The 22010-nt window shown below is 47.5% G+C and overlaps 1 protein-coding gene across 4 annotated transcripts in view; it reads right to left on the reverse strand.

Annotated features, from left to right (window-relative positions):
• The window catches only part of HELZ (helicase with zinc finger), a 1775655-nt gene that overhangs the window by 311880 nt on the left and 1441765 nt on the right, over positions 1 to 22010 (reverse strand). For all 4 annotated transcript variants that reach the window (XM_078654323.1, XM_078654320.1, XM_078654322.1 and 1 more), the window contains exon 26: positions 9373 to 9592. In XM_078654323.1, the coding sequence (XP_078510449.1) occupies positions 9373 to 9592 (220 nt within the window). The remainder of the gene's footprint in view (positions 1 to 9372; positions 9593 to 22010) is intronic.

Below are 22010 nucleotides of genomic sequence, written 5' to 3' on the forward strand. Positions count from 1 at the left end.
CCATCTTTTTGGTCTGCCTTTTTCTGATCACCACCTTGGTTCTGGGGTTTCTGCTTAACCCTGGTGCTGACCCATTTCTCTGCCTTCTTTCCCAATTATTGGGGAGAGGTCAAATCTGAGTCAATCAGGTGTTGGTGCAACAATTGGTTCTGACAATTGTTAAGAATTTGTTCTCTCATGATCAAATTATACAATCATGTATAGTCCTTAACTTTACTTCCCAGCAACCAGCCTTCCAGAGCCTTAGTGGCACAATCAACAAAATCAGTCCAGTCCTGAGTCTGTGTCTTTTGGGTATCTCTGAACATCAACCTGTACTGTTCAGTGGTTAGGCCAAACCCATCAATTAGAGCACTATTCAGGACAGTGTAATTGTTAGCATCATCATCACTAACTGTGAAGAGCTTGTCTCTTCCTTTTTCTGCAAAGGAGAGCCATAAGATTGCTGCCCACTGACCTTGGGGGGTCTGCTGTACCTTGCAGGCCCTCTCCAAAGCAGTTATCCATTTGTGGATATCATCCCCATCTCTATAGGGGGGCACAATCTTACTCAGGTGTCTATTGTCATAGGCCCTGTCTTTATCCTTAGGGATATTGCTGCCACCAGTGGAATCTAATCCACTTAACTTTTGCTCCCTTGCTAAAGCAAGTTTTGCTTGGGCTAGGGCAAGTTCTTCCCTCTCTATTCTGAGTTGGACTTCCCTCATCCTTGCCTCATGTTCTCTCCTTTGAGAGGAATTCATTCCCCTCTGAGAACCTCTAGGGGCATTGGAGTGGAGAGATTCACCTGAGTGAGATCTTTCCCTCCTATACCTCTGGTTAAACCCACTTGAAGCCCTGAATGGGGCTGTCCCATTCTCAGCCCCAAATAGGCTTAAGTTGGCCTGGCTAAGTCTTCTAACCTGAACCTGGCCTTGGCTACCCTCCCCATCTTCAGAGTGCTCTGCCTCCACCTCATCCTCATTATCTATGATAGTAGGATCAGTGGTATCCTCTGTTGAGGGTAGGACCTCATCTGCATTCCCTGTAGGACATGAGCCAGATGCCTTATGAGCATCATACTCTTCTAGGATTTCCATTAGGTGCTGAAGGGTAGGGTTGGAACCCTGTTTCAACCTCCTTGTGGTACACAAGTGTCTCAGCTCTTGGAATTTGTGTATTTCATATCTGTGGGGTGCCCTTGGAGGGTCACTCCCCACAGGTAGAGGCACACTTAGATCACCTGTGGCAGACATGATCTAGTGAGGTGTGATGTGTGCACCTACCTACACTAAGTGTTTTCCTACTAAACCTCCCTAGGAGTTGTAGTCAGGGTGTGCTAGGCCCTTTGGTCTACAACAACTAAGTTCAGTAGAACTTAAGTATTCTAAGTCTTGTTTTATATGTACCTATAGGTACCTGTATGATCTTTCAAATGATATTGCAAAGATTACAATTCGTAAAACAACAGCAAGCTCAAATCCCAACACTGCACACCAATGTGAGAAGTTGGCCTGGTATTTGATGTTCACTATTCTAGTGAGCACTTTGCACCAGTCCAAACAACCCTTATGGTGATGGTTGTAAAGTCAACCTTATAGACCAGCTATCCTAGTGGTAGCATGGACAAAGCAGTCTTAGGCTAAACTCAAGAGGGCATGTGAAGCCAGCTGTTTTACCATATGTAACCCCCTTAATACCAAGTAAAAGGTAACCACACAGGTTGTATATCAAAATATATATGTACTTATTTCTTACACAATCCTCTGAACTCTTTATGAGGTTAGAGGCACCAGCACATAACAAGATACTTAATTAAAATACAATAAGTTGCACAAAATACAGTAATGCCCTAGGGGCACTTCGAACCATATACTAAAAAAGTGGTATAAGAACCACGTCACGAACAAAGGAAAGGCCTAGGGCCTGGAGAATCGCTGGGGCTACGCTGTACTACCAAAGGTTAGGGAGCAGGAGGCCCACGGGATGCGCGTGCAGTGTCTTTACACGCACGCAAGTTACCATAGAGTTAGAATGGGAATGAAAGAATTGGAAACTAGTTCTTTTAGGACACTTCCGGATAGACTAGGGAAAAGCTACTTGAAACTAGGACACTAGGATAGTCAATACCCACAGGAGTACCGAAATACTCGCGTTACCTCACCCATAGGTAGCGGGTGCATAGGTGTCAAAGTGTGTCGGGTTTCGTCGCTGATTCCTATGGAGCCTTGGAGAAAGATGCTGCAGGCGACCAGGAGAGAAGTGTCCGGGTGGATCCAAGGGCGGATCGAGGATGAAGAGTGCCTGAAAGCAGAGGGGACAGAGTCTGGGTCACTAGCCAGTGACCAGGAAGGAACCAGGCGATGTCGCGAAGCAATCAGGTGATGTTGTGAAACTTGTCTCTGCAGCCACGTGGACCAGGAGGTGTCGACAACGACCAGGAGCTGGATACGGACTGTCCCACGAAGGCTCTCGCTGTCGGCGGTGTCGGCTTCCGGATTGGAGTCAACAAGCCTTGGCCAAGGCAACCCACGCAGGAATCGAAGATGGCTTCTTGATCAGTCCAGCAAGGTCTGATGGGCTTCTCCTTTTCAGGGAAGCAGGGGCCAGTCTGGAGCAACCAGATCAGAGATGCAAATCAAAGGGTTCATCGTCACAGAGGCCACTAGCCAACGGGCAAGTGACCGGACAGACGCGTCGAGCAGAAAAATGCAGAAGGGCCCCACGCAGAACTCGTGGAGTGTGGGGGGCTGATCTTCGGTGTAGTTGGTGCTCGGGGCTGTGGCTTCTCAATCCTCAATGCACAACTTCGAGGGTGCCTCAGAAATTGCACGGAAAGCAATTCACTGGTTTTCCAAGATGGCTGGTCCCACGTCTCTCGTCGCCTCCACGGGTCTCAGCTCTGCTGTGACTGTGGATCTGGCTGTTGGAAGTCTGGTAGTCCGGGTCTTGTCAGGCTCTGTGCTTGGGCTCCGGCGGGAGCGTCGACATAGCAAACCGTTGATCGCTTGATGGTGCCTGCTTGTGCAGGGGGTCACTCCTTGACCACAAGGGACATTCTTCAGTCATCTTCTTGCAAAGTAGATCCTCGAAGGTCCAGAGTTTCGTTTCAGAGTTTCAGTCAGGATAAATCTAAAGTCTTGGGACTCAGCTCCTACCTATATACCAAATTTAGGGGCTGTATTACCTGCTAGGTCCCTCCTATGGGGGAGACCCAGGAAGGGGGTGAGTACACCCCTTTCCCTTTGTCCAGTTTCGCGCCAGAGCTGGGGATGGAGTGCCCCAGCACCGGTTTGAACTGGACTATGCATGGAACACCTTGTGTGCCCCAGACAGTGTCTCATTTCATTCAGCCCTCCCTGCCCCAATACACTATAGCCTGTCTGGGGTGGTGCTAGCACCTCCCAAGACAGGACTCCCAGGAGCAGGAGGTCAGACTTGTGTCTGTGGCAGCACCATCCATTTTGTGATGCTGAGGCTCTGGTTAACTTTAACCGGGATTAGTAGGAACAACATGTCTTCTCCCTCTAGAAGGGTGGATTGCTACCCCCGTCGACAGAACTGGCGAGGGGGTAGTATTCCAAAGTGTATGACACCTTACACGACATGTTTTGATAAAGCCAAACCAAAGTTAGCATCTGACCGCGAGGTACATAATGCACTTAAGAGTATATGGTATGGCAATATCCTAGAACAACTATAAGGACATGGTTCCGAAAGCTGCAGACAGGCTCAGCTCATGCTAGAGCTCCATCTCACATAAAACCAAGCACTCTGCCTCCAGGATTGTTAAGGCCTGCCATAGGAGTGACTTATAGGTGTATATGTGTCTAGATATAAGGTTAGATATAGGTATACTATATCTCAGCAAGGGGTGATTACACGACCTTGCCCCAGCTGAGTGATCAGCCAGTTGTGTCAGTTTGGATGGTCAGCCAGGGGTGGCAAAAGATGTGCTGCAGCCCCTGGTAGGCCTTGGGTGCACCTATGCCCTGCTTACCTATAGTACACTGTACAGGGACTCACAAGAGTGACCCAATTCCCAATTGGTGATGTACTTATAGTACATGGTGTGAATTTAGAGAGAGAACAGCAGGGCTGTGGGTCTGATTAGCAGGCCCACAGCCACATCTAAGTCGAAAATCAGTGAAGCAAAAAAGCAAAAAGTGGGGTGACCATAGGAAAGCAGACCCTACTCTCCTACAAACATGACCAGTCTTAATTACGTTCTATAATGCTGTTAGGCCGGACGTTACAAAACCTTCGTTCTGGCTATGTGCCTAGGCGTCTAATCAACACTACGTCATTGTTTACTGTATTTAACCTTACAGATAAAATCTCTTTGGCACAGAGGGGAGCAGACTATACGGTGCTGAGCATAGAAAAACTGGAGTGATTACCATTGACCGTTTCTGAGAAACCATCAGTTGAATGGATAATACATGGCACCATCACGATACCAGTGACGATTTTCCAGTTTCAATATTGCTTAACTCATTAACGGGTGCGGGTGTTTCCTTATGCGGGCGGGGCCATGTCGGCCGTGCGCAGCACTAAGAAGGTAGTGCTCACGACAGCCAACGGCCGACGGCAGCACGCAACGGGTTAAAACACATACCAGCAGGCCTGTATGAAAGGTTGGGTAAGGAATACATAAAGTCGACCTGGGAATTGCCATACACACACAAATGTTGGAGTGAGGAAAAGGAGGTATTTCTTAGCGGAAAAAACTGTAAAACCCACATTAAGCGGTACACTTCTGTGTCAAGGCATTCATTTACTTGGAGCCTGTGAGGGTTCTTCAAACAACTTATCATGCCACCTGCAGGGTTCCCCGGCAGCAGTGATAAATCCAATTTTTAGGCAGCTTTCCAATGGAAGCTACATAATGCTGAATGATCACAGCTGTTGTGGAATAATGCCAGGAATAGCCTATCCCGTTAGTGTGTCAGCCAGGGTCACTTGTTGTATCCAAGTGCTGTTTCCAAAAACTAAGACAGATGGGGAGTTGCCACTATGGCCTTCACTGAACATCTCTTCTATACGAATTGATACTTTAACCCCTTCAGCGCTGATGACAAAGCCAGCTCGTCATGGGCGTTACCTGCGCCACGCGGATGACGAGCTGGCTTTGTCACAAACCGCGCATTTTTGAAATTCCAGCGCACAGCGGGAAAACGCGGTAGCGCGGTAGAGGTTAAGCAGAATGAAAGGCATTCTTTTCCAAAAAACGGTGCCACTGACCTCGTCCAGAGAGACGTATGATCTGCAAGTTGCAAAGTCCTCTGCAGAGATACATGCATTATTATCAACAAACTGCCCAATACATTTCGCAGAAATGTTAGGTCGTATCTTAAACTTGTCTGATACCAGCGGTATTGTACATGTATTTAAGACTATTTTTTCGGGACTGTTAGCACCCTTTGAAGCAGTCCTGGGCATTTTTCCTAACTTCGTGCACTCTGTGTTCGACGACCTGCCTCTCATCTTGGGACTCATAGCAGGGATACTATTTGTATTCCTCCTGCTCCGCTATGGCAAGTCCGGACACCAGCGATACCAAAATTACCATGGAGAATGCTCTCATGGCAATGACGTATCGTAAAAGAATAACACAGATCCTTGGCTTGGCTCGTTTGAGAGATCTGAATACCACATGGTTCCTGTCATTCAGACCAATCTGGCAAGATTGCATCTTACCTGTTCTACGATGCCTGCTTTGTGGAGAAGAATGCATGTTAGACATCTGTCTAACACTTCCATTGGCAATGCCAACGGATGTTGACGCATTACTGAGTCCAGTAACGGCTCATGTATTGTGTTGCCCCCAATGGCTACCAATCCTGATGACGGCATTCATTGTATCTCACCGGCAATTCCAGCTGAAGGTGAGATACACGGACCAACAGGCACACAGGTACCATCTGCTGCGAACATTGCTAATGCGACTGACGCTGACGGCGATGTTTCACATCTGTGTACAATTGACCTTCTTAATGAAGTGGTTCAACTTTCATCTACTGTGGTAGACTATTTCTTTGCCAGCCTAGACGGCTTAGGGCCAGATGTAGGTAATCCCAGATTACCGATTCTTAAATACCGAATCATACCGATTCGGTATTTAAGAACTGGCAATCGGGATGTAGGTATTTTCACCAATTTAATTACCGAATCGGTATGATTCTGTAATTACCGATTCGGTAATTGCCATTCATTCCTATGGGCCTGGAGGCCCATAGGAATGAATGTCAATTACCGAATCGGTAAATACCGATTCGGTAATTGGGGGAAACATTGAAGGGTGGCAGGCTGTCACTTTGACACCCTGTTGCACCTCTCAATTGTGCATGGGTGCACATGTTGCAGACATACGTGCACATGTTGCAGACATACATGCCCTTAGGGCATGTATGTCTGCAACATGGCACTGTTTAAAAAGCTCTCAAGAATGGAGCGTGTTTCACACTCCTTCACGGACGCACAGCGGGTTTCTTTTTACACAAATGATGACACTGACTGTTCCATTTTAAATCCGTATGTTTATTTCATTCCTCCAAAGTTTAGAATGTTATCAATGTGAATCGACAATCACATATAGGACACGAAAATGCCTTTCCAACTTTTCAAGTGTTGCAGTTTGCCAAGCAGGCCTTTTCTTCCTGCAGCACGGTGGATACATTTACACAAACATCCTTCATCCAATGCATTTCGGGCTCTATCTCAGCCCTTCGTCAGGGATTACAAACTGCAACACTTGAAAAGTTGGAAAGGCATTTTCGTGTCCTATATGTGATTGTCGATTCACATTGATAACATTCTAAACTTTGGAGGAATGAAATAAACATACGGATTTAAAATGGAACAGTCAGTGTCATCATTTGTGTAAAAAGAAACCCGCTGTGCGTCCGTGAAGGAGTGTGAAACACGCTCCATTCTTGAGAGATATATTTACCAGTGGTTGGAAGGCAAAACCATATTTCGCGGGCTGCACGCAAAGAGAGAGAAATTCCATGGAGACGATTAAGTGCAAACAGGATAAACCATGGTGTGCATTTCGTCACAGTCGTGTATAACTGTTTAAAAAGCAAAAGAAATGCTTTTTAAAGGGTTTTCATAATTTACCACCAACTTCTATTTGGTGGTAAATTAAGAATTCTTAAACCCCTGTAGCACTGATTACAGTGCTACCTACATGTCAAAATACAGATTCGGTAATTATACCGATTCGGTATTTTACAGTTTCGGTAAATTACCGAATCTGTATTTTAACATGCCCCTACATCCCAAACTCCAAATACCGGTCGGTAACGGCCGAAATCGGCCGTTACCTACCGGTATTTGCCTTCCTACATCTGGCCCTTAATGTTTTCTCCTGATACCGAGAATAACTTTTGAAGTTAGCACACTGCGTTCCTTGAAATCTGAAATTCGACCTTCACCTTTTTCAAAACAAAAGCTTCTAACTTTGGAACTGTATTTTTCTATGATTTGATTTGACTTTTTTCCAACACATAATGAACTTTGGCACAAAGCAATCTGCTTAAAGTATAACTAATCTTAGAGAACAAGAATTCTTTGAATACTTCCTAGGAACAATATTGACCTAATACACATACCGAAACCAAAATAGTTTGTATATTCTGCTATAGGATGGTGTCGACTTTTTTTCTGTAAAAAAGAGACATTTCAAAAATTTAATTTCATGATTCATTCGGTTAGCATTACCAAAGTCATACTATGTGCTTACGATGAAATCATTGCCTTTTAAATGCGTTCAGTACAAATGCTCATTTTTTCGTGTGCAACCATTTCAAATGTATTTTATATGTATTTTTTGGTGGAACTATAAACAAATGCTCTAGATTATATGTTTTAGTGCTTGAACTTAGCTGGACATGATAACGTGGAGTGGGTGTTGTGTAACATTTTAGGACTCTATTGTAATTTTCCCGATTCATGCCCTTAATATAGGTATAAATCATCATATCCTTGTATAGGCATAAGAATCATAACCATATTTAGACATAGCTCATGCAGTCCAAATACGGCAGGGCTACTTCCACTAGGTCCGAAAATCTACAGCGATTTCTTGGAAAACTCGGCTTCAGCAGCTAGGGACTTACCCTTGCTCGAAAACTGACTTGTCCAAGAACTCATGGAGTTTTCAAAGAACTGAGACTCTTTGATGACGTTATTATGTCCACCTTTACGTCTAACTCGGTACCTTCAAGGTATAAATATGCCCACACTTGCCATAGCAAACACACGGTGGTTTGGAGCAGTTTGACTATCTATTTGCCCGACGCGCCCTGCTACTGTGAGTGCCGAAGGAAGCCGACCCTCCAGCAGACGCACTGAGAGAGACGCTGTCTTTTCTCCTGCCGAGAAATCCAACTCCAGTGTTTCCAAGCTACCCTTGCGGGTTGTTGGGAAATCGAGTCCTGAGTCAGGCCTTCTTCATTCCAATTCAAGGTACGGAGCTGATTAGACCCTAAGAGAAATCTTGGACAGATTCTTGGCAAAGAATACTACATTTATGCTACACCTCACTTACTTCTTCCCTCGTACTAAGCTTAGGTTAGGTACATCGGGGTAGGCGTATTTTAGAAGCACCAGTTGAGTACTTTTAGCCTCTGTTATTTATGTATGCATTTATCTATGGTCTAGGAACTATACAATGCTCTTACAGTATTATTTTATCCTACTCTTTTTACTGTATTCACTATATTTTGCAACCAGTATTACGATTGTAGCATTTCATTTCTTATGCTCGAGAAAGAAGACTGTTCAATAAATCCTTTTATTGAAAACGCCGTCTCTCTATTTCTCTGCACCTCTGGTGAAACGAAGCATGCACGATTGACTGAGTGAAATATCTATCTATTGTTTCCACTACTCTGAAGATCAGTTTTATTTTGGTGAAACAAAATTGTCATGTTTATGCGGTTGTCAGAAACTGAATCCCTTCTTGTGAACTCGAGAAAGTTTCTAGTGACCTCTGAGCTAGTTGGCACTCACAATTAAGTCTAACATATTCGATAGAGACCTAGTAGACATAAGTCCTATGTCACATCTATAGGATATATTATTCCAATGCGCAGAGCCTATTGGGAATATAGGAACTACACTACAGAAGATGGTGATTAGATCCTGACAAGTGCAGATGAACCCGCAAATAACAATGGCTGATACAAACACCATAAGGGAAATGAGTACTGTAATCTACTCACTAACATCTGTTAAATAATCTGGTTAAAGAACAAATCTTATACCATGGTCAAAAAGAAAGGTCATGTTTTGCTTTCTTTAAAAAATACTTATGTAATTACTACCCATGAACATTTGGCTTTTTGAATCAGCTTTGCTTTAACTGCTAAACCAGCCAGGGCTTACCATTTCGAATGTGCTCCTGCTGATCTTTTTCCTGCACTGGAGGCTGCTGCTGGGTGCCCTGTTGACCAACATTAACAGGTGAATGATGTCCAACGCCATAAGGAATAGGAGACCCCCGTCCATGAGCTTGTAGTAAGTTCATGTTGTATGCCATAGCAGCGGGATGAGTCACAAGTCGAGGATCTACAGTAAACCTATTCTGATAACCAGCCCATGGCACCTACACAAAACAAAAACAAATTAGTAAATAAATCCAAAAACAAATTGTCTTTCTCAAGCACTGCCAATAATAATGCTAGTATTCTAAATGTAGATTAAAACTAGGCCAATCTATGGATGTCATATAGTTGCACTCCACGGAATGAGCAGCACATACATTTCCAAAGACAAAATGGCAAGATGCTTTTAGCTTAACATAACTAATTTACTAATGATCTCACTAGATTTAGAAAATTTAAGCTGTGACAGAAAGTTCTGCAACAGACCTATTGTATGTTAAAAGTGTTTTGAAAGTATTAGCAAAGCTACTAAAGCCCATTCAAAATAAGAAACTCATATGCCTTTAACGGACTGCTGTCTTTTTAAAGGCAGCTTTGTAGAAATGACAAACCCAAATAAGCCTTCTTTGTTACCATGGCCAATGACCATTACATTTCAAATAAAGTGAGCAAGAGCAACAAAAAAAAACAAGTGGCCGGGTAGCATTTCGCCAATGCCAGCCACTAAGTGAATATGAAATACTAAAGAATGGCAAGTGGGAGGGAGAACCAGGTGTTGACGGAGGGATAAGTCAATTTAGAGAGAGTAAGAACACTTGGAGGAAAAAAAATTAGTTAAAGTTAAAAAATAAAATAAAAAAAAGAACGGGGGAGCAGAGGACAACAGTGAAAGCAGAAAGACAGGAGGGAAGGAATGATGAGGAGAACAATGAACAGGGAAGAGAGCAACAAAAGCAATGGGAGAATACAACTCATTTGTAGGGAGATAGACAAGAAAGCCAACCGATCATGAGCCAGAAGATCTAAAGCTGACCACAGCAGTCCCCATGTACAGACAGCTAAAGCTGTCCTTTACTGAGACCTTAAAAAAAGTCTTGTAACTCAAAAATGAGAGCTAATGTCCACTATCTGCAACCACCAGCACAAATTATGAACTGGCAACTTTGGAACACCACCATCAACAATAGATGAGAAACTGCAATTATTATGATGTGCTATTTAAGACAAACAAAACTTCAGGAAGAAACCCTGACTCCCAACCTCATTAGCCTTACTAAAGTTAGTAACATGGATAAATCACTGGGTCAAATGCAGAAATGTCTTCTCTTAGCCCTGATGAGATATTGAATCATCTGTTTTTGGAACGTTTTCAGGCAGTCAGCTGTTCCCAGAGTTCTAAAACTTAATTGTAATGAGGCAGAAACAAACAATGCACAAGGTAAATGCAGCACTTGGGTGATTACTTTGTGCATTAGCCTACTCAATGTAGGACATATAACAGTCGTGGTTTGATGAGTCCAGGTTCTAGACCTCAAACATTTGTTCTATATGGCGTGGCAAGTAGACATATTCCTATCTGTGGCAATCTGGGTACTGCCCCAGGCTGACAATAAGTGGGCTTGAGTTTGATAACCAAAAGACTATCACCATTGGTAGAGAGACTGTTGTTTGCTTGCAACCTACCTGGACAGTAACCACCATAGTATGAACGAAAAAACGAAATATGCATTTCGGGGAAGAAAAGAAAGAGGTAGTTAGGAGAGGATGCATGAGAGATTTTAGGCATAGTCTCATGTGCATTAATGATGCTTATTTCCGTTTCTGATTGACGCTATGGGTTTGTGGCTTTCCGTTCTACTTTTATACTTTAATGGTTAATAAAATTGTGTGCGGATTAAAGGCACTTCCATGCTTGCATCACTTTTTAGGTCTCGGCTAGAAGCGCGCGAAGCGCGTTCTTGCAGAGAACTATAGCGATCGTGTTAGCTTCTAGCCGAGACCTAACGAGTGGAGACAAGAGGTGGCCGCGTGCACCATTAAGACGCATGGCAGAGTCAGATTCCGACGCGCGCCTTGGGATTGGGTCGCGCGCGTCAGAATCCGACTCTGCCATGCGCCTTGGAAACCAAAACCTAAGAGCCGCGCAACGTGAGCTGGCTACGGTAGAAGCTCACGTGCGCGGCTCTTAGGTTTCGGTTTGACTTGTTCATTGAGGGGTGAGGCTTTATGTAGCGTGCACTGCCTTGAAGCACATCCAAGCTAATACACGTGTCACGCCTACACTTCTAAAACCGCAGAAGTGGATCCATTTATTTTGAAGACTCAATCGAGGCGCTTAAATATCTTGAGCCAGAGAGACTGTTGTTTTTAAGAGTCACGTTTCCAGTCTTGTAAAACTTCAGGTGACGGTGTTTTTAAAGGGTATGTGATGCCATCGCAAAGTATTACTATTCTGAGATCATTCGGCCACCTTTGGGGGGGAATGTTCGAGGTGAAACCTCAGTTTCATTCATTAGGTTCACGGGGCACATCCTTGATGGAATGCCAAGCATGACATGGCTCAAGGTGATTCCCTACCCCTTGTGGGGTACTCTATCCCTACTAACAGTGATGTGCAGGCTATGAACTTTAAGGTAATGTCTATCAACTTAAAAGTGAACCCTATTTCTGGTAGGTTACCTGCACTGCCATTGCTCTTGAAGTGCGCTTATGTTGAAATTGAAAGTCTTCCACCTGGTCTAGTCAGGGGACTGTGTTTGTACATATTTTTGGTTAATGTGTATGTATGCGTTTTAAAAACCACACAGTCAGCGCAATCGTATAAAGACAAACATTAATACCAGAACCATTCTAAGCATAACATTGTACAAATAGTGTATCAAGAGCTCAATTACTGAATAACTTAAGCACTGCACATAATGATAAACAAGTGTTAAAATGTGGAATTATCAGAGTAGTCTGGTGCACTGATTACACTTGAAGGGGGATTCCTTCTGAGGACCGGAGAGGTCTCATTGTCCGTGCAGGCAGACTGAGTGCTGGAATGGGACTTCATACCAGCTGTTCAAGCTTTTTAGGTCTCGTCCTTTTCCATTGCGAAGCAATGGGAAATGGGGGAGAATTCAAGTGCTCCATCGGATAGTCAAACCACCGCTTTTTTCCGTGGCGTTTTCTTCGAGTGCACGTACAGGCACGCGCATTTGGCCCATACACTTTCATGGCCATCTGTTCCTGTTCCTAATGGCCCTCCCTCCTCCCCCAGCACAGAGCGCGCATCGCGGCCGCACAGCACATCAAAGGGCTTCTCCCAGCGTGTGCTGTGCGGCTTCTCCTCCCCTAATTATGTGGCCGGCCGTACTTGTGTTTCCTGGCCGCTTCCCGGCCGATCAACTTGTATCAGTTTGCTTACATTACCATGGTTTAAGGCACACAATTTCCTGTATCATGCCTTGCACTCCCTACCTTCTCGGGACATTCTTTGCACTTGTAATCATAGCAAACAAGGCAACTTTCGGATCAGCTACGGTCAGACAGCTATCTTGTTCGCTGTCCTTGTTTTCGACGTTTTATGTTCTCTTCCTAAGCCTTACATCAGTGACGGCCCTTCGCTAGCCTTGCACACCAAAGCCTGTGATGTCACTTATATCACAGTTGCTTGAACTAGATTACCTACCCATGCCACCTGAATTTGGCACACATTTTATATTCTCTTGCTGGACATCTCATGCCGTATCGTTATTTTTACTCCTCAATTTCCACACCTGGCATTAGTTTCTTTTCATGCCTTGCACCATTTTGTCATGCTTTACTCTACTCATGCCTTGCAAGCCCTGAACCTATTATCTTCCCTACCCAATCTTTCCACCTGATATCTTCACATGCCATATACCTGTATTCTCCTCCTATGCATATGCACCCGTTATCGTCTCTCACATCAGGAAGGTTTTGTTTCCCATGCCTGCTCCTTGCATCAATCTCATGCTCTGCACCTGAAATGTCACATCAAAGGCTCTGTGCCACTTTCACCCACACAGCAACACTTAGACACACAACGCCACTCACACCCACGCAAGCCCACTATCATCCACGCAACACCACACTCACCCACACAACGCCACTCACCCAAGCAACACCACTCACCCAAGCAACACCACTCACACACGCAACGCCACTCATCCACGCAACCCCACTCATACTCATCCACGCAACCCCACTCATACTCATCCACGCAACCCCACTCATCCACGCAACGCCACTCATCCACGCAACGCCACTCATCCACGCAACGCCACTCACCCACGCAACACAACTCACCCACGCAACGCCACTCACACACACAACGCCACTCACACACACAACGCCACTCACACACGCAACGCCACTCACACACGCAACGCCACTCACACACGCAACGCCACTCACACACGCAACGCCACTCACACACGCAACGCCACTCACACACGCAACGCCACTCATACTCATCCACGCAACGCCACTCATCCACGCAACGCCACTCACCCAAGCAACACCACTCACACACGCAACACAACTCACACACGCAACGCCACTCACACACGCAACGCCACTCACACACGCAACGCCACTCACACACGCAACGCCACTCACACACGCAACGCCACTCACGCAACGCCAGTCAGCCACGCAACGCCAGTCAGCCACGCAACGCAACTCACACACGCAACGCCACTCACACACGCAACGCCACTCACACACGCAACGCCACTCACACACGCAACGCCACTCACACACGCAACGCCACTCACACACGCAACGCCACTGACACGCGCAACGCCACTGACACGCGCAACGCCACTCACACGCGCAACGCCACTGACACGCGCAACGCCACTCACACACGCAACGCCACTCACACGCAACGCCACTCACACACGGGTGCAGATTGTGGGTGCAGATTCAGCGAAAACTCAGCAGCACCACCACCATTGCAATGCAATAGGTCTCGTTTTAACGCAAATTTAAGCTATAGGCCTTGTAAATGGCAAAGCCTTTTATTTATGTTCCAAAAACCAGAACGCAAAAATAAAGGGCATAATCATTTACAATGCTAATAGTTCAGACTCGCGTTATTGCGAGACCTATTGCATTTTCAATGCTTGTTATAAATATTGACTGTGACAGATACCACACAGCATAGGCCTTCAGGCTGCAGTTCTATGCGCGGTACAAATCAGTCAAGCCATGTCTTCCCTGGACCGGAAACAAGCTTCTGAGGACCGGTTTCTGGCATTCCAGGCGTCTTCAGCCCTCACTTTGCCACTGGATTCATAGCCATGTCTGAACTGGGGTGGCAGAGTGGGCTAAAGAACGGTGATGGATTAAACCCAGATCTTTTGACTGGGTGTGAGTGTTTGATTGATTCAGATGCTCCGTCCATCACCACCCCCTTTTGTACCACTTTTGGCCGCCATAAGTGTGGCAGGGTATGCTCAGACGTGAGTCCCTTGCTCACTTTGCCACTGGATTCAAGCAAGCCGGGCTGAAGACGGCTGGAATGCCAGAAACCGGTCCTCGGAAGCTTGTTTCCGGTCCAGGGAAGACCTGGCTTGGCAGTTCGGGCTGGACTGTTCCCATGAGGCACAGGGTCAGACTGATATAACCATGTCTGAACTGGGGTGGCAGAGTGGGCTAAAGAACGGTGATGGATTAAACCCAGATCTTTTGACTGGGTGTGAGTGTTTGATTGATTCAGATGCTCCGTCCATCACCACCCCCCTTTGTACCACATTTGGCCGCCATAAGTGTGGCAGGGTATGCTCAGACGTGAGTCCCTTGCTCACTTTGCCACTGGATTCAAGCAAGCCGGGCTGAAGACGGCTGGAATGCCAGAACCCGGTCCTCGGAATCTTGTTTCCGGTCCAGGGAAGACATGGCTTGGCAGTTCGGGCTGGACTGTTCCCATGAGGCACAGGGTCAGACTGATTTGCATATAGCCATGTCTGAACTGGGGTGGCAGAGTGGGCTAAAGAACGGTGATGGATTAAACCCAGATCTTTTGACTGGGTGTGAGTGTTTGATTGATTCAGGTGCTCCGTCCATCACCACACCCTTTTGTACCGCTTTTGGCCGCCATAAGTGTGGCAGGGTATGCTCAGACGTGAGTCCCTTGCTCACTTTGCCACTGGATTCAAGCAAGCCGGGCTGAAGACAGCTGGAATGCCAGAAACCGGTCCTCGGAAGCTTGTTTCCGGTCCAGGGAAGGCATGGCTTGGCAGTTCGGGCTGCACTGTTCCCATGAGGCACAGGGTCAGACTGATTTGCATATAGCCATGTCTGAACTGGGGTGGCAGAGTGGGCTAAAGAACGGTGATGGATTAAACCCAGATCTTTTGACTGGGTGTGAGTGTTTGATCGGTTCAGATGCTCCGTCCATCACCACCCCCCTCTTTTGTACCGCAGTTCTATGCGCAGCACAACACAGGAAGGGGCGGGGGGTGGCGGGGGTAGCTCTAAGGTATTGGACTGGAAGAGCGCAGGTGTATATTCCCCCAGTCCCCCAGGCAACTTTAGAGTTTAAAGTTTTGGACCCACGAAACATGTACATGGTGCCCTTGTCCTGCACACTCCATGCATAGCATGCAACTCAGCACATACTATAAGGGCATAGAAAAAACTCCACTGTTTTATATGGGAGAGGCTAGTAAGCCCCCTTTCTTTCGGAGGGGTAACAGGCAAAAAGATCTGTGCATTTAAACCTTCCAATCCGTTTACCACCATCTATCAGACACTTCATAGACTGGGCTGAAATGTATACACTTTTGGCATTCTTTGTGGGCAACATAGTGCAGCAAATTTCAAAATTGGTAAGATATGGAACTCACTACCCACTAGACTACAACCATCTGGAGTTTCAGAGAGTATTAAAAGCCTGGCCCCTTACTACGCTCTTAAATACTAGAGTGAATTAGTCAAATAGTTAATGTTAATATCCACATGCATGACTGAACATTGTCTCACACTTCATCAGCTTCTCATACCGATATGTGGTGCCACACCATGCTTAGAGCCAAGCCCGGTTCTAGAGGGGGGTGGACCATACCCCTACCAGGACAGCCCCAGGGCCCACCCAAGGCCCACTCACAACCATCATCAGTTCTCTTTCTGAATGAAAAACAAAATCACACAAGCCTGTAGGTTCCCATAAAGCACAGCCCGCCCTTCACCAGGAGGTGATGCCAGGCCCTACTAAAGCTGGAGTGTTTTTTATTAGGTCAAAGATAGCAATGACATTATGCAAAGCCACACTGCACACTCAAATTACGGAGAGGGCAGGAAATAGTCCCCCGCTCTTCCTACCGAGCCGCAACAGTGTAATGACAGAGCGAAAGGTGCAGGAACGCTTTGTTAGTGTTTATAGCTCGGATCATATGTAACTCTTACTTCACACTCTGTGTCTGTGTAATTTACAACATGTACACATCTTCTCCACTGCACTATTTACCACTACTTTGAAGAAGTTGCAGGCTGGTCTCTTCCTCTGATATTTACAATCTAACAAGCGTTCGAGGAGGCCCTTTATTGCAATGCAATATGTCTCGCATTTGTGAGAGTTTAAGCTGTTAGTATTGTAAATGACAATGCCTTTTATTTATGTTTTAAAACCCAAAACATAAATAAAAGGCATTGTCATTTATAATGCCAATAGCTCAAACTCGTGTGAATGCGAGACCTATTGCATTGCAAATGCTTGTTATATAAAGGTAGTTACAAGAAACTGTAATCTGTCCCTGGGTTTTTAGGTGGCAGGGTCAGATTTCACACACTGAGGGTCTATCTAGGGGGATCTCATGAATTTTATGTAGATCCACTGCAGCCTAAGCACTCTTACAGTTGTAAGTTATTGAACGGGACGCACAAGTTACTTACCTTCGGTAACGATATATCTGTAAGAAACAGTAGTTAGTGTTAGATTTCTTGCCTCGCCGGGATGACGTCGTCGGAGTACTTAGATGCCGCCCTCGTGCGCGGACGTCAGTTCTGTACATAGCTTTCCATGCCAGGACCACAGAGCCATGCAGGAAACCGACACTGGTGCCATGAAACTAGGGCCCTCAAAGGGAGATACCTTAACCCTAGATATCAGTTTGCAGAATGGGGAGGATGGGTGGGGCGATAAGGAATCTAATACTAACTACTGTTTCTTACAGATATATCGTTACCGAAGGTAAGTAACTTGTGCATCTGAAAGTAACAGGTTAGTGTTAGATTCCTTACATTAGAATAGATGCCCCAGCAATACCAACCCCAGTGGTGGGTCTGCGAACCAAGATCACACCAGAAAGCCCTGGAGAAGGGAACAGTCGAAAAAGCCATCTCTCCAGACTTGGCTGTCAAAGCCCCAGCCCCGAGCAACTCCTGCACCGAAGACCAGCCCCCCCAGCATCCACAAGATCTGCGTGGGGCCCTTTTGCTTGATTGCTGCTCGACGCGTTGTCTGGTCACTTGCCGGCTGGCTAGTGGCCTCCTAGACGACGATCCTTGAAATCTACACTGCTGGTCTGGTTGCTCCAGACTGGCCCTTGCTCCCTTCCAAAAGAGGAGCACCCAGGACCCTCCTGGTCCGCAGCAGACGCCGTTTCAACTCACCGCGTGGGTTCCCTTTGCCAAGGCCTGTTGACTCCAAATCCGGATCCGACACCGCCGACAGCGAGAGCCTGCGTGGGACAGCTCGTGCCTCCATCCTGGTCGTCGAAGACACCTCCTGGTCCACGTGGCTGCAGAGACAAGCATCCACTCTTCACCTGATCGCGACGACAGCATCTGGTTCCCTCCTGGTTCCACACCGGTCACTGGCTAGTGACTTTGAACACTGTCCCCTCTGCTTTCAGGTCCTCTTCTTCCTCGATCCACCCTTGGATCGCACCGGACATCTTCCTCCTGGTCGCCTGCAGCATCTTTCTTCAAGGCTCCATTGACTTGAACGCGGAAACCCGACACACTTTCACACCTATGCACTCGCAGCCCGTGGGTGAGGTAACGAGAGCATTTCGGTGCTCATAGGTAGATTGACTCTCCTAGTGTCCAGATATCCAGTCGTTTTAGTCCTAACTAGTCGGAACTGTCTGTTACTTACCTTTTCGTAATTTGTTCTGCCCATTGACTTTGTTCCGCATCTCGCGTGTGAGTTCACACTCTGCACACGCGTCCCGTGGGCCTCCTGCTACTTACCTCAGGTTAGTGTAGTCTCAGCGATCCTACAGCCTCTGGGCATCTTCATTTCCTCTATCGTTCTACTTATACCATTTACTTAGTATATGGTTTGTGGTACCCCTAGGGCACCATTGTAATTTTGTGCAACTTAACGTATTTTTCTTAAGAGATTGTCATGTGCTTAGCCCTCTGATCTCATAAAGAGTTCAGAGGTGTTTGTTATTAATAAATATACTGTTTATTTTCATAACAACCTGTGTGGTGTCCTTTCATCTGGTGTTCAAGGGGTTATATGTGGTAAAACAGCTGGCTTCACATGCCAAAAGAGTTTAGCCTAAGACTGCTTTGTCCATGCTACCATTAGGATAGCTGGTCTATAAGGTTGACTTACAACCAATCACCATAAGGGTTGCTTGGACTGATACAAGGTGATCACTAGAACTAGTGAACATCATATATCAGGCCAACTTCTCACAGTGCCTAGCAAACGTGTGCATCGAGGCCCGTGTAGCTGCCTGACAGATGTCCTGCAAGGGGACTCTCCGACCCAGGGCAGTAGTCGCCGTGGCCCGAGTAGAATGGGGGCACAGCCCCACAGGAGCCTCCTTTTTCTCCAAGGACTAACAGACCTTGATGCACAAAACGACCCACCGAGAGATGGTTTGCTTGTGCACGCCCATCCCTTCTTAGCGCCCGCGTAACCAACAAAGAGCTGGTCGTCCACCCGGAACTGGCGTGTGCGGTCTAGATAGAAGGAGAGCGCACGTTTTGGGTCCAGACGGTGTAGCCTCTCTTCCTCTTTCTAAGGATGCGGAGGCGGAAAGAAGGTGGGCAAGGTGATGGACTGCCCGATATGAAAGGCTGTAACCACCTTGGGCAGGAAAGAAGGACGAGTCCTCAGAACAACCTTGTCCAGATGGACAGAGAGGAAAGGAGGCTTAGAAGACAGAGCCTGGAGCTCACTCACTCTCCTGGCAGAGGTGATGGCAACCGGGAATGCAGTTTTAAGTCAGGAAACGAGAGGACAGTAATGAAGTGGCTCAAAGGGAGCGCAAATCAGATAAGTCAGTACAAGGTTCAAGTCCCACAGAGGCATCACGAAGGGAACAGGAGGGGAGTGGACATGCATGTGATGCCTTTCAAGAATCTATTTACAACGGGGGACTTGAAAAGAGAAGGCTGATCAGGAAGCCTTAAGAAGGCTGAAATGGCCGAGAGATAGCCTTTGATAGTGCCCAGAGCAGAGCCCTGCTGGGCAAGAGAAAGAAGGAAGAGGAGAACCTCTGAAAGGGGGGCAGAAAGTGGATCCACAGCCTTTGCTGTGCACCGTGCCACAAATTTGTTCCACCTGCAGCCATACACCGTTTTTGTGGAGGGACGCCTGGCTGCCAGAATCACGTCACAGACTTCAGGAGGCAAGTCAAATGGCCTCAACTGCCGCCGCTCAAACTCCACGCATGTAGGTGGAGACTGGACAGGTTCGGGTGGAGGACCGTCCCCTTCTGCTGCGACAGAAGGTCCTCCTGAAGAGGCAGACAAATCAAGGGATCGGCTGACATACTGAGTAGCTCGGGATACCAGTATCTTCGTGCCCAGTCCGGAGCCACAAGGATGACTTGGGCCCGGTCTCGCCTGATCTTCAGCACTCTGGGCAGAAGTGGTAATAGGCGGAAAGGCGTACAACAAACCGCAACTCGACTCGCGACGAAAAGCGTCTCCGAGCGAGTGCCGCCTTGGCAATTCCAACGCGCAGAACTGATGACATTGTGCGAATAGATCTAACCAAGGCTCCCCCCACTGCTGAAAGAGACCTTGCGCCACATCCGAGTTCAGACGCCATTCGTGATCCATCATGCACCAGCGGCTGAGTTTGTCCGTCCTGGCGTTCAGGGAACCTGTCAGGTGTTGAACCACCATGGTGACGCCCTGGTGTTCCAGCCATGTCCAGAGGCGCAGAGCCACCTGACAAAGGGTCCACGATCCCACCCTGCCCTGTTTGTTGCAGTACCACATGACGGTGGTATTGTCCGTGAACACCTGCACTACACTCCCCCGGACAGAGGGGAGGAATGCCTTTAGAGCAAGTCTGATCGCCCGCAGCTCCAGAAAGTTGATATGGAGCCGGGACTCCGCAGGAGACCAGAGGCCTCTGATCTCCGCCTCTCCCATATGCCCCCCCATCCCAGGAGGGACGGATCAGTCATCACTACGTGCTCCGGTTGGGGTAGGGAGAGAGATCTGCCGCTGACCCAATTGCGGTTCGTGAGCCACCACTGCAACTGACTCGCAGTGCCCTCCGAGATCAGGACGTGGTCGGACAGGTTGCCCTGATGCTGTGCCCACTGAAAATTCAGGTATCACTGCAGAGCCCGCATCCGCCACCTGGCGTGATGCACCAGTAGAATGCAGGAGGCCATCAGCCCCAGGAGCCGCAGCGTCAACCTGACCGAAACTCGGCATAAAGGCTGAAAGATCAGAATCAGAGCCTGAATATCCCAAATCCACTGCTCGGGAGGATAAACCCGAAACTGCGCAGAGTCTAGAACCGCTCCGATGAAAAGGAGCTTCTGAGAGGGGCACAGGTGTGACTACGGCAAGTTGATGGAGAACCCCAGCGAGTGCAGGAGGTCGGCCGTAGTCTGGAGGTGGGAGACGACTGTCTGGGGCGAACTCGCCTTCAATAACCAGTCGTCAGATAGGGGAAGACTGAAACCTCGGATATGCGCAGATGAGCTGCGACCACCGCCATCACTTTCGTGTACACCCGAGGGGCACTAGTGAGGCGAAGAGGAGCACGGTAAACTGAAAGTGCTCGTGGTCTACCGTGAACCACAGGTGGCGCCGGTGTACCAGCAGGACGGGGATGTGGAAATACGTGCCCTGCAAGTCCAACGCTACCATCTAGTCTCCAGGGTCTAGGGCAGCCAGGACCTGAGCTAAAGTCAGCATCCTGAACTTCTCCTTCTGGAGGAAGCCGTTGATGCTCTGGATGTCCAAGATAGGGCGTATGCTTCCTTTGCCCTTCTTGGGTACCAGAAAGTAGTGGGAGTAGCAACCATGTCCTACATCTGGCCCAGGAACGCGCTCAAGAACACAGTCTGCTTTGTCGCCAAAAAGGCGACGGCCATCAACGGGCATGTCCAGGAGTGTGGCCTGGACATCCCCTGAGAAATTGGTGGACCTCGGCCAGGCGTGGTGAAGGATCCCCACCGTCGTGGAAATTGCTCTGCCCAGCTAGTCCGTGGTATCAAGTCCACATCTGATGGAGTAGCGTGCTGCATCCCGCCCCTTGGCAAGTGCCTGGGCCAGCCGGGCATGGGCATCCTCCGGACACTGGGGCAGCACATCCGCAACCGTATCCCACAAGGAGTGGGCGTAATAGCCCAAAAGCCAAGCGGTGTTGATAGACTGCAACCCCAAACTCAATGAGGAGAACAGTTTCTTTCCAAA

The sequence above is a fragment of the Lissotriton helveticus genome, chromosome 7 (assembly GCF_964261635.1).
Source record: "Lissotriton helveticus chromosome 7, aLisHel1.1, whole genome shotgun sequence".
Lineage (NCBI taxonomy): Eukaryota > Metazoa > Chordata > Amphibia > Caudata > Salamandridae > Lissotriton > Lissotriton helveticus.